Source organism: Athene noctua, chromosome 9, assembly GCF_965140245.1.
Source record: "Athene noctua chromosome 9, bAthNoc1.hap1.1, whole genome shotgun sequence".
NCBI lineage: Eukaryota > Metazoa > Chordata > Aves > Strigiformes > Strigidae > Athene > Athene noctua.
The window spans coordinates 6,019,572-6,032,714 of NC_134045.1; the positions used below are offsets into that span (position 1 = coordinate 6,019,572).

General features: G+C 49.7%; 1 protein-coding gene across 1 annotated transcript in view; it reads left to right on the forward strand.

Moving 5' to 3' along the window:
• HYDIN (HYDIN axonemal central pair apparatus protein) overlaps positions 1 to 13,143 on the forward strand; it is a 152,597-nt gene that overhangs the window by 105,911 nt on the left and 33,543 nt on the right. The window contains 8 exon segments of the mRNA XM_074913662.1: positions 1,121 to 1,359; positions 3,582 to 3,602; positions 3,604 to 3,700; positions 3,703 to 3,825; positions 5,713 to 5,856; positions 7,559 to 7,701; positions 12,550 to 12,659; positions 12,662 to 12,863. Of these exon segments, the coding sequence (XP_074769763.1) occupies positions 1,121 to 1,359; positions 3,582 to 3,602; positions 3,604 to 3,700; positions 3,703 to 3,825; positions 5,713 to 5,856; positions 7,559 to 7,701; positions 12,550 to 12,659; positions 12,662 to 12,863 (1,079 nt within the window).

Consider the following 13,143-nt stretch of genomic DNA (forward strand, 5'->3'; position numbering starts at 1 on the left):
CTCCCTTGGGCTGGCTGGTGCCCTGTTAGAGCTGAGTGCTGCCAGCTTGGCGGATGGAAACTTGAGCTAACTTCACCTAGATCGAGCATTTCCTTGGATGTCAGGCCTCCAACCACATTGTTGCTTTCTATTAAAAAATAAAAGGGGAAAAATATTTTCTCATACAATACTGCAGACTTTTGGGTGAGTAGTGCCTGTCATCCCAAACACAGCACTGAACTGTGGGGTGCAGAGGCACCACCACCACCGTGATGGACACTTGGAAGCTGTACATCTACATCCCAGTGCGTTTCCTGTTGGCCAGGGACCATTGTGTGCATTTCCTCTCTGCAGGCTTGCTCCTTGGGAATGTGGTTTTAGAGGGGCTTGGGGTCCATCATCTTCACTGCCTTATCTGGAGAGGGAGGTCCATGAGAAACTAGAGGGAAGAGAGTGCTTGGGAAGCTTGGGCCATGCCCACAGGGCACATATCTTCCACTTTGCTTTCTGCTTATTGCTTTACTGCCCTGCTATGAACATTTATAGCTGAATTTTCCAAAGCACAGGGCACTGAGGCACCTCACTGCAGCTGGTGATCAGTGGGAACTGAGTGCTTCAGTTCTTCGGGGGCTGTTGAGAAGCACTGAGGAACTCTTGGGAAAGAAGACTTTGGTGTTGGGGTTTTGATCAGCCGGTTTTGCAGAGTTATTCTTCAGGCTCTCAGCCGTATCCCCCAGTCATGTGGCTGCTCCGGTGGGATTTGAGCAGTCCTGGCTTCCTCTGGCCTTGAGCCTTTATGCCAATCCAGCCACTACTGTTGGGAAGGCAAGAGAGATAAAGTAGGTTCCCTTGGTGTGTGCTCCAAAAGAGAGACTGGAGGGGGAATAACCTCCTCCTGAGGATGAGCATCCCTTGGGTTGGGCAAAACTAGGTTAATGAAGTGTGTCTGTTAAAGGAGGATAAAATACAAGTTGTATAAGCTCCTGCATAGTTGCTGTTTCCAGACAGTGTAGCTTAGATTGAGGGAAATGGAGCCTTTATGTTTTTTACCCTCTATCTTTAACCCTTCCTTTTCCTGCACCCCACAAGAGATCAGGGTCTATGGTTTCCATCCTAAGTTAGTGTTTGGCTTGTCTTACAGGCTGGCAAATGCTTATGTTGGAGGATTGAACCCAGTGAAGGAGTGATTCCCCCCAAGACAGAGGTGTCTGTGGCTGTCATAGCAAACTTGGATGACACTGAGAAATTCAAGGACAAGGTGAACCTGTTCATAGAGAACAGTCACACCTACATCATCCCTGTCCGGGCTGTTGGCATTGGCATCACAACGGTCACCAACAAATCCTTTGCTCTGGAGTTCATCTTGGGACCCCACTTCTGGTAGGGTATCTCTCAGTGTCTGCTTCTGCCGTGGGCTCAGCAAGGAGGAGTTTTGCTGTAGTCCTTCAGGCAAGTTGTTCTTCAGCGCTCAAGGTCCTGGCTCTGTTTCTCTGAAGGCACAGGGCTTCCTTTAGAAACCTTCTGTGGCCATTTGAAAGTTGTTAGATATTCTCAAGAGCCACCAAAATGGAAACCAGTTGCTAAATTCACTGAATTGTTTTTACTTATAATACATATATTTTCTCACTTTATTTGATAAAGATTTGGAGGAAAACAGCAGGTCCTGGAAGCCTCTGGGTGGAAAATGCTACAAGTATAAACATATTTCCCTTTGCAATAATATTGCTTTTTTTCCCTTCACTATGGAGTATCATCTCGCAACAGCGGAAAACCTTGGTGGCCGCTTCTTAGCAGGTCCTTGACTAAATTAGTGGTGCTGTTTTGTTTGCCCTCTGCCCAGCAGTCCTGGAGGAGCAGCAGAATTTCTTTGCCCCGTATCATCCCTCAGTTTGCTCACCTTCCCCGTCTCCCCTGATGGGCTGCTCTTTATTAGATGTAGTTGCTCTTCCCTCGTTTCTCCCACCTGGGTGAGGGTGGCTGCAGGACCAGCTCGGAAAGGGAGAGGAGGAGAGGTCCACTGAGTTTGGGCAGATTAAATGAAGAGTGTTAATTAAAGGGCTTATCTGGAAGGAGGGGATTCACTGGTCTTAAAGCCTGTGTCTGAAACCAAGGAAGTTCTTGTAAACAGGAGAAAAACAAGCCTTTTCAAAGTGCTGTTTGCCTTGTGTTGGAGACCTCTTGGGACGAGAAGAATAGCCTTCCTGAGGTGCCTGTTCCTTTCCCTGGCTGCAGAGAGGGTCCACAGTGCTCCAGTACCTAAATTTTGGGGTAGAAGGAGCGGGTTAATACTACCTTAAGCATTTAAGAAAGATTTTTGGGATTTAAATATACATGCACAAGCCACCCACATAAGCAAGGACATTGCAGGGAGGTTGACGCTTGTCGAGCGTGTCCTGTGCTCTGTGCAGCCACAAATCAGCTACGGTGGGGGACAATGGCAGTGTGATTTGTGTCCTCTGCCCCCTGCACGTCTGGGCCTGCAGGCTCAGATTGGAGTTGTTGCTGGCAGCTGCAGAGCTGCCACCAGGTGAGCTGAGATGGGACCCAGGTAACATCTCAGATGAGTTGGGCTTTCCCAGAGCCACAAATTCTGCATCCACCCAGAGCTTCTCCAGGCTTCCACCTGTGCTGTCCACCACATAAACCATTCCACACTAATGGAATGTACCCATTATTTTTTAACAGTCTGTTTCAGAGACTAGTTTGTTCTATACTCTCGGGTCTGTGTATTTAGCTGCTTGTGGCAGACATGCATTTTGTAAGCCATTTATTCTGACCCTGTCAAAAAACCAGTAACTGTTCCAGGAACAATTCATGTCCTGGTCACGCTCAGATTTATAGAGGGTAAAATAATTACTCCAGACTAGCCTGCAGTTAGTGTTTCTTTACACAAAGGAATAAATTTCCATTGAATATTCATTTTGTTTTCTATGTAGCTGTAGTTATTCATCTCTCGTTGTCGTTCCATTTCCTCAGCAGCTAGACCTGGTCTTGCTGCCATGTTTGTATCGGGGAAACTTCTGTTGATCCTATGTTCTCACAGTGCATTTATCTTCCTAAAACACAAAACCAGCTGCACCGTTCAGGCAAAGGATGATATGTTGGGGGTGATGAGGGTTGGATGCTGCCTCAGGGATGGAGGGGTAAGGGGATAATGTGGTTGTCAGGGCAGGGGCCCCACCAGTGAGGCAAGCGGTGCCCAGGTCACCAAGGGGAAGGTGAAATGGCAGCGAAGTTCTTCCTCCATCCACTTGCAGCCAGGACAGGCCAGCTTAGCATCTGATGCAGTGAGACCTGCAGGAAGCACCCTGGAAAAACACTCCAAGCATTAAGCACCAAAAACTGGTGACACTGTCTGAAGCAACTGAGATGATCTTCATGCAGCTCTTCCTTGCTGTATACAAACAGAGCAGCTGCTGGATGCTGATAAACTTTGGGGCAACCAATGTCTGGCTTTTGTTGAAGCTTTGAGCTAGGTCAACATTTTTGGAGGTGCTTTTATTGCTGAGTATGCAGTCAGATAATGCCATCAGGGTGATGAAGCTGGGTGACTGCTGGGAGATAGCAGCTCCTATGACATTTTCCCTGTTTTTGTCTTCTAGCCTGGATCCCCGCTGTTACCACTAACAAAGGACAATGCACCCATCAGCTCTATTGGACAACAGAAGGTTTTGCCCCATTTCACCAGTATGATCGTGTCCCTGCCACCAGCACCGCCAAGGGCAAAGGTTCCTCCCAGAGCCCCAACCTGCCTGCCCTGTGTTTAAGCTTCAACTACTAAGGATGGAGCTGATGTCGGGCAAGACTATGGAGATGATGCTGGAAGGCTTCTCCAGCACGCCCCAGGTGAGGTCTCCGCGAGGAGAGCCTTCCCCATCAAATCACCTCCACTGGGACTTCTGTAGCCCTTTGACATTTGCCTGAGAAAATGAGCAAGTGCTTTCAAGAAACTGTTCTAAAGCCACAAGTTACCATGGCAGCACCAGTTGCTTTCCTCCTGGCCACCATCAGTTGCTAAGGCTTTTTCATGTTTCCATGGCTACTGTAAACCCAACCTGCTGATATCAAAACAGGGGCTGAAGGAAATATTGCTACTTCAGGGGCAAACAGCAGGTTACAAGGTGTCGTGTGCTGAGGCAGGAAGAAAGAGCAGAGAAAATAAGTTACACTTAGACTAGGAGCACAGGCAGAAAGTAAATTAAAAAAATTGTGAAGTAATATATGTGGGGGAAGCAGTGAGTAAAACAAAACACCTGTGAAGGAAGGGAATGTCTGGAAGCAGCATCATTTTTCCGCTGTAGACAAACATGGGCAGCAGAGGGCTTGTCTAGTGCTGAGTCCTGGAGGAGAAAAATGAACACAGTGTGTCAGCTCTAATGATCGAGGTGATGTTCATCCACATGGGAAACTGTTCCTAGGGATCATTACAATTGACAGCTTGACTTCTGTCAATATTTCCATAAGAGCTGGCCCCAGTCTCTCAGCCTGTCCCAGGGTCCCAAGGACAGCCAGGTCTCGCAGCACCCTTGGATGGCAGCTCAGAGAGGGAGATTTCAGCCAGGTCACTGGGTGTTCTCCTCCCTGGATCCTTCTTTCCAGGGGAAATCCAGCTCTGCAGAGAAGCTGCCAGCTAACTCTGGTGTGCATTCCCTCTCTCTGAGACTGCTGGGTACAGATGTTTAGGCAAATGTGGAGTAAATCTGCATCAAGCTCCTGCTGATACTTGTGTTTTGAAAGGTGTTTTAAAGGGTTACCTTGGTGGTAGCTTGAGGAAGACTTGATTACTCACCAAACTGACTGCGATGGGACTGTCCCTGTGCAGTTCTGAGCCCAGAGGTTTTGCTGAAGTGGGGAAAAGGTACCAGAAAGGAAATAAAGTGATCAGGGTGCTGATGAGGGTGTCTTGCCTGGAAAGCCGAAAGGGGATCTGTGAGCTCAACTGTGGCTACCTGGCTCCTGCAGTCAAAGCCAAGACCCTGGGAGTGGGCTTTCCACCTTCCTTGGGTCTTGAGAACTTAATACTCTCGAGGCTGGTCAGAAGCCCAACTCTCTGCACTGCACATACAACATGAATGACTTTGAAGTCTGTATCCTCTGAGGAGGAGTTGGGTTTTGAAAGAGTGAGAGATGAAGGGAAGAATTTGGGGAATTGAAACCATGAGAAATCACGAAAAATCTTAAGAGCATCCAGCTTAAGCAAAGGGTTTTCATGTGAAGTGCAAAACATCTCTTTCCTGGGGAGGTTTCTTTTAAAATCAGCTCTAGGAGGGCACAGTACCTGCTAGGAATGAGTGACCGCCTCTTTACCTGAAGGCAGGCTGACTAATTGGGTTTTTCCTATGGAAAAGTCCACTAAACTTCCAAGGGAGGGTTTGCTGGCATTGGCCCTTCTATCACCTGTTTCCCTTAATATAGTCTTATTATCTTTTTTAATCAGTTCCTACAGCTTTCTGTAAGCGTTGTGCTTGGCAGTGGGACAAATTAAAATAGTAATCATTTGGGGCAGGGACTTCTACAATTGTAGGCAGCACATGAATCACGAGGGCTTTTTGTGGATAGTGCGGTGTAGCATTATGGACATTTGAGAGCAGAATAAATAGGATGCAACATAAAAAGAAAAAGGGGCTGTTGAGGAGACTGTAAATTTATGGCAGTTGCGTGGGTAGAAAATGCAGTGTGTTTTTGGGATACCCTGCTGGCCCCTGCTGGGTGATGGGTGACTCCTCTATGCAGGTAGTGAAGCAGCAGCTGCTGTGCCATGGCATCGTGGGGAGCAAGGCAGGAGAGGCAAAGATAATGCAAGTGGATGTCACGTGCGAGTTTGTTGCTCCCATTCTGCAAAAGTCCTCCAGATAAATCACTTTCTGGGTGGAGAAGGTAAGTCTCTGGATTTCATCCTGGCATTTAATAGCATGGCTGATGACTTCCAGCCGGGGGGGGGAGGCTGTGCTTGTGTTCAAAGGAGGAAGTTAAATGGCTTCTCCAAGTCCGTGGAGCTTTAGCTAATGAGCTGGACCAAGTTTTTGGCATTAACACTGATATCAATGTTTTGCTCCTCTAGGATTGGGAACAGTATCACCAGCTCTATTCCGCCCTTCTTGATGTGGACGCAATCGAGCTGCTGAGCCAAGGGCACAGGGTGAGATGTGTGGGACCCACGAGAACAGCGTGGGCTTTGCACAGCCACCTTGTGTGCCGGGGCTGCAGGTGGGCGAGCAGAGTGCTGCAGCTGAGCGAATCCCCTCCTCACCCTTTCTGAGGCTCTTTGTAAAGTAAGTGAGGATGTTTTTAGAGATGGGACTGGTTTTTAACTTCGCCCAAGTAAAACTGAGATTACAGCTGCTCTGCTGAGGGGGATCATGGCTACTTCTAGAGAGGTACCAGTTCCTGTACTCAGTATGAAGGGAGGTTTTGGGTGATCCTCCAAAGCGCAGTAATGTCTGAACACCAATCCTGTAGGGAAGCTGGGAACTGAGATTCCTGTCAATTCCTCAGGCTGATGAGAAAAACCTGTCATCATCTGTCTCTTTGCCTTCTCTGCTGTTGGTATGGATGCTAGCTCCTGGCATTTCCCCAAGCCTCACCTTCTTCAAAGGACTCGCACATGTCCTTCAGCTGCAGTGATGATAACGCCAGCGCAAAGCAGGTGCCCTTTAGTCTCTGGATCCTGACTCCTGCATCACCTTTCCCTCTCCCGTGAGGTGTTGAAAAAGAGAAGATATTTCATTATTTAGTTTCTGTGTTTTCAGGTCTCTCCTCCAATTCTCAGGCTTTCAGAGAAGCACAGAATCCTGTGAGCAGGCAGTTCAGGTTTAATTAGAAGCTTTCCAGCTATCCCTGATGTCTGCCTGTGGTCTGCTTGATGCCATGCGCTCCGATTTATCGAGTACTATGACACTGCAGCTGTTTGATATCAATACATTGAAAACTAGTTTCCCAAACACTGTCTAGTTTATGTAGACCATGCAGGAAGCCCAGAGCAATGCATAAACAGGCAGAAATAGCTTAGGCAGAGCCGAGCTTTGAGGCCACAGTCACTGGGGCAGGGGCAGGAGGACACCCATTGCAGCTGGACTGTTGAGGCTGTATGTGCGTGTACATGTTCAAAGCTAACCTTAGGCTGCTGTAGGCTTTCCATTCTGGGCCAAATCCTGCTTGCTTTTCCCCTCTGATCAGCATCACTGCTTTTATGAGGCTACTAGAGCTGATAAGGTTGTAAGAAATGACTGTGTGTGAGTGAAAGTCATCTTGTGCCATTCTGCTTGAGAGAGGATACAAAACTGGATACAAGTGCTTTGGGTTCATTTTCTGGTGTTGATCTTGTTCATGCAGCTGCCTCCTCTCAGGGTCCTGTTCCCTCCTCTGTATGCAAGAGTGTTTCCCTATCCCCCAGGGGATGTTGTGGTTTCTAAGCATGAAAAGCATCTGACATACTTAGAGAAGAACCACCTAGAAGAGTAGAAACTAACAAAAATAGTAAATAGAGGTGTGGCGTTGTAAAACTTGAAACACATTGGAAAGGGAAGGAGGTCCATGGACACTTCAGGTTGGGTTTTTTCCTTGTCTCCTGTTTCTGTAGCAATCCAGTGGTGTCCTAACTCTTCAGTGCCAACCTCTTTCTTTAAGAAACATCTCCCTGCTGTCACTCAGCATCGTCCTGGCCTTAGAGCAGCCCTTCTTAATCTGTGACACAGACTGGCAGCCCCTCTCTGCAGACTTTCAGGTGAGTGGCCATGGGCCTTCCCGCTGGTGGGGTTTGAAGAGGGGGGAGTGTGGAATGGCTGGAAAACAACGGACATATTATGAGCGGTCCAGACCGAGTGGCCTCGCTGTAACAACGGGCAGTAGCTGTTGTGAAGAACACCTGCAAGGCCAAGGGATGGAGAAACTGCGTGCGCAGCAAAAAGATAATGAAGCTGGACTGTGGAAAAGAAGATGTTTGTCTGACAGAAGAGCGGCGCGTGGACGCCACAGCGGGCCCCACCGCAGAGGGCGAAAGGGCGCGTGGACAAGTAGCCTTAGCCCGTCAGCCATCAGGTCGCTGCGCGTGTGCTTCATGGTGGTCTGTAAATCGCCGCGTGTCCTTTAATAAAGCGGCACTAACTCGGTCGCGTCGGTCGTGCGCGCTGCGCCCGGGACTGCCGCGTCGGCAGCGGTGCCCGCGCAGGGCCCGGGCCCTCCCGCCGGCGCCGCCCGGGCAGGAGCCGCCGGCCCGCGGGGCGGGAGCCGGCCGCAGCGGCCCCGGCGCCGGGGAGGACGCGCGGGCGCAGCCCCGGGAATCGCGCCCGGGTCGGGCGAGCGGCGGGCGGAGATGGGCTCCGCGCCGAGCGGGGGAGCAGCGGCAGTGGTCAGGCGCCTCCAACACACACTCTCCGGGGGAGGGTTATCTTACGATGGGGGAACCTGAGGAAGCTGCTGCCATGGGCTGGAAGCACGGATCAACCCCCACGGCAGCGCAGCCTTTGAAGTAGTTACTGGGGAAAAAAATCGGCGCGGCCCTGTGGGACGGTATTAGTTCAGGTTCCAAAGACAGTGGGAAATTCTCCACCGTGTGGAGGCTGATCCTGGAGACTGAAAGAGATGCAAGCAGAACGGCAGGCTGCGGCCTCCGCTTCCGCCGCCTTGTCAGCAGCGGCAGCAGGCGCTGGCGCCAAGGACTCCGCTGCTGCCGAGGCGTTCGCGGGGCCCCTTCCCCAGGGCCGCTCCTGAAGGGAGGGCTGGCGGCGCCTCACGCGCAGCGCCCGTGCGGCACGGAATTCGGGAGCCAAAATCCACAGATTCGCCGCCGCCGCTCGAGTCTCCCCTTCCGAGCCCGGGGGAAGGATCCCCGGAGCGCCCCCCCGCCGCCGCCTCGGCCGGGGAAGGGGACTGCCCCGCCGCCCCCCACCTCGCCTCCGCCACCCCGAGCGGGGCACGGAGGATACCGTGACGGCTTACGAGACCAGCAGTTGCGAGAACTAACGAAAAAAATAATAGGGCAACTTCGCATACAAGTAAAGGGCTCGGCCTCTTCCCACCGCACCGCCGCCACCCCCCCTGCTGTTAACCCCCGTGACAACGGCGGGGGGGCGGGGGAAACTGGCCCTCGGGCCGCTGCCATCGTCGGCTCAAATGGGGGGGGCACTGGGAGGCGCGGGGTGTAATGGCAACCAGCACATCGGTGGCGGGGACTTGTTCGGGATGCAATAGTTGAGGGGCGGTTTGACCAGCTTGGATCCGTGTTACCGGTAATAGTAACCCCACACGGCAATGAATGGGAGCCCTTAGATTGGAAAATAATTAAGGAGGTATGAGAGCAGTCGATTGACAGAAAATCACCCTGGAGAGCTGATCAACTTATACTCTCTAAGAGAGGGATAACTTATAACGGAAGTTCAGTGCGGAGGTTACTTAAAGGGTGCAGAACCCAACGGCATCCTGGTCACAGCCTCTGAACCGGCAAAGTGGGCTGAAATAGGTGATGGCTGTGGGATGCTATTGCCAAGAGGGATCAGCATGCCAGTGAGCTGGCAACTACTTGGAAGTTGGTTTCGCACACTCTCAAGGCGCGGAGTTGGCAGCGACGGCCCGGGGCCTCCCCGAGCCCCCCCACCGCAGAGTGACCGCCTCGGCCCGCGCCTCCCCGCCTCCCCCAACAAAAGCAGCAGGTTTTCCACAGAGAAGGTGCTGACGCTGTCATGCAGCAACGGCTTTATATATTCTTAATGGTGTTTTCATGTTTGTAGTACTTGTCATTTTACGTTGTGTCAGTAATAAGCATAAGGGGCCTCTTTGTGTGGTTGTGTGATTGTTCCACGTATGTGAGGCGCAGCCCAGCTGCGCAGTGCGGGGTTCTCTGACCCGCTGGGGAAGCACCCGGGGAGGAACGAAGCGCAGGGCAGACTCTGTACGGGGGTAGTGCAGGGCGAGTGAACATCCCTTAGTGCAGAGCCCTAGTGCCCGCCCGCTGAGTCATCAGTGCTGCTGTTTGTTGGGGCTCAGGGTTTTAAGTGTCACAGGTGAAATACCTCCTCTAGCGGGAGGCAGCAATTCTGTGTTAATTGTTGTCTTGAATTTAGGTGCATACTCTGCGGGGAGAGTGCACCTCTGTACCATCTGCCTGAAAGAAATATTGTCAAAAGATCACCTACAACCTTACAGGGGTTGTTTGTTTTACCAGGGGTTGTAGATACTGATTACGAAGGGGAAATCAGAATTATGGCCTGGAACCTGTATTTTACTGCAGCTCCCCCTAATAGTATGCCGAGAAGCCACGGTGACTCAGGATTTGGATCAGCAGGTACTACTCAAATATTTTGGGCTCAGACAGTGACACAAGGTAGACCTCTGGTAAAATGGACTCTCACTAAAGCAGAAGAATCTGTTGAGCTGACAGGCATTTTAGATACTGGTGCGGATGTGACGGTAATATCTGTGAGCAGATTGACGGTTAGCTCGGGTAACTCAAATGCTTTTCGGGGTTGGTGTCATGCTGTAACAATTCAAAGCAAAGATCTTATTCATGTAAGGGACCCAGAAAACCAGGTAGCAAATATTCATCCATTTGTCTTGGAAACCCCTATTACATTTTGGGGTCATGACTGTATGGCTCAATGAGGAACTCAAATTGGATCAAATTTGTCTTAATTACCACTGCAGCACAACCCACCCTGAAACCCACCCTGAGACTAACCTGGAAAATGGAATCACCTGTGTGGGTGGGTCAGTGGCCCTTGCCAAGGGAAAAGTTGTGCCACCTTAATGATTTAATTCAGGAACAATTACATGCAGGACACATTGTACCTACCACCAGTCCTTAGAACTCCCCTGTGTTTGTTATTTTAAAGAAAAGTGGTAAATGGTGACTTTTACATGATCTCCAACACATTAATGATGCCGCGGAGAATAAGGGTACTTCACAACCATGAATGTCCTCCCTAACAATGATTACCTGAAACAGGCATCTTGTAATAGTTGATCTAAAGGATTGATTTTTTTTTACCATTCCTTTGCATCTGGATGATGCACCTAAATTTGCCTTTTCTGTTCCCACTATTAATGTTAGTGAACCTGCAAAATGGTACCACTGGGTTGTTTTACCATAAGACATACAAAAGTCCCACGACGTGTCAGTAGTTTGTAGCAAAGGTTTTGAGCCCTGTTAGAATGCAGGTCCCCCAGGCTGTTATATATCATTATACGGATGACATCCTTATAGCAGCAGAAACACAGGAGATCATGGAAAAGGCTCTTGCTTTAACTGAAGACACACTATCTCAAATGGAGTTGCAAACAGGACTTGAAAAGGTACAGAGATCATCACCAGGCAGTACCTGGGCTGGAGAATTTGTGAACAGACTATTGTCCTGCAACAGGTTAAACTTAAAACAGATGTTAAGACTTTAAAAGATTTACAGAAACTGTTAGGAGCCATAAATTGGATACAGCCATTGTTGGGCCTAACTGATGATGATCTGCATAGCTTGTTTGATATTTTACGAAGAGATCCTTCACTGACATCACCCAGAGTACTTACAAAGAAAGCAAAACAAGATCTCCACCGTACAGCTAACACCATCTCAAACAGACAAGCATCATGAGTACATGCCACATCACAGGTATACTGCATTCCCCCACGGAACAAGCCATCGTGGAAAGAGCGCACCAAACCTTGAAAATGCTTTTGCAAAAACAAAAACGGGGAGAGGTCTTGGCTCCAGGGTAGCCATATGCTCTGCTGTTTCAGTGGGATGAAACACTTAGTGAACCTCTTGTTATTATTGAATGGACAGCAGGGGAGTGGTGGTGGTACATTCCTGTTGGGAGGTCCTCTAGTAGAGAAGTTTATTCTTTAGAGTCAGTGGTAGACTGGCCTAAACTAAATCAGATTTGAAACAAGCTGCTGAAGGAAATTAAATATCATCTGAACTGGAGAAATACATCCTGGCTCCCAGACGTGAGGAGAGGGGAGCAAGCAACTAGGTCTAGGCAAGCCGTGTATAACGGTGTCTCTTGGAAGCCATCCCAGCTCTCCAGCAGCCATTCTTAGATAACCTCCAGAGCAGCTGGCTTTCTTCAAGGGCAGCTCTGCTTTCAGGAAGGCTGAGGAAGCTCCTCCAGCCACTGCCCAGCACCTGCCCTGTTGTTGTTGGAAGGTGCTGGACAATGGCTCTGCTAAATGCTTGTTGTAGGCACGGCCACCGCTTCTGTGCTGTGCCAGTGACTAGCCCCTGCAAGGGTGATGCTGCAGTGCCATGCTGCTTGTGCTGGGAGGGCAAAGGAGTTCCTCTAGAGCTGAGGAAAGGCCCTGGTGTGCCAGAGTGCTATTTAGCACATAGCTTCTATGGGTCCAGAATTCAGTAGAACAATATTTATTTTCCTCGTGTATTGATGCAGAACACAGTGAGGTGAGCCTGAGATAGTCTCAGACAAGAGTGTGATGGTGCCTGCAGTCAGGCACACACTGTGAAGAAAATGCAAGATGAACGGAGAAGCTTATGCTGGGGTCACATGTTGAACATTTACATGTTTTGTTCTGTTAGACCTTGGGACTTCATCACACTGATAATTAATACTCTTCATTCTCTTGCGGCCCATGAAGCTGGAGATAGGGGAGGAACTTCATCTTTCCATCAGGTTTAACCCTGCTTATGGAGCAGATTTGCGTACCCAGGTAGCAGAGAAGGTTCTGAAGATAAGTTATTTGAGCATCCTTGTGAGGAGCGGGTCACCGTTTGGGTAGAATTCTACTTTCCGAATCTCCATACCCAGCCCATGGCCCTGGACTTTGGCTGCATCTTGAACGACACTGCAGATGTGTGTTACATTGAGATGACCAACTGCAGCCCGCTTCTTGTCCAGTACCACGGGTCATTCCTGATGGACAGCCACATGAGACAGATGAAGTACGTGCCCTTTTGATCTCTTCTTGAAGCTCTTCTCCTTCCTCTTGTCCTGTTTGTGCTTTGCAAAGACCAAAGGCTGTTTGCCTGTGACCTGACAAATTGCTTTTCACTTTCTCTTGTGGGAATAACACCTACCAGCTGTGGTCAGGCTTAGGTGCTCAGGGAATAAGTGTTCTCCACCAGTTTGGGAAGGAGTCAACATTCTTCAGCCAAGCTGAGGCTGTGAGATGCTACCAACAATTTTTGCACAGCCCATAACCTAGAGTCCTGCTTTATTTCT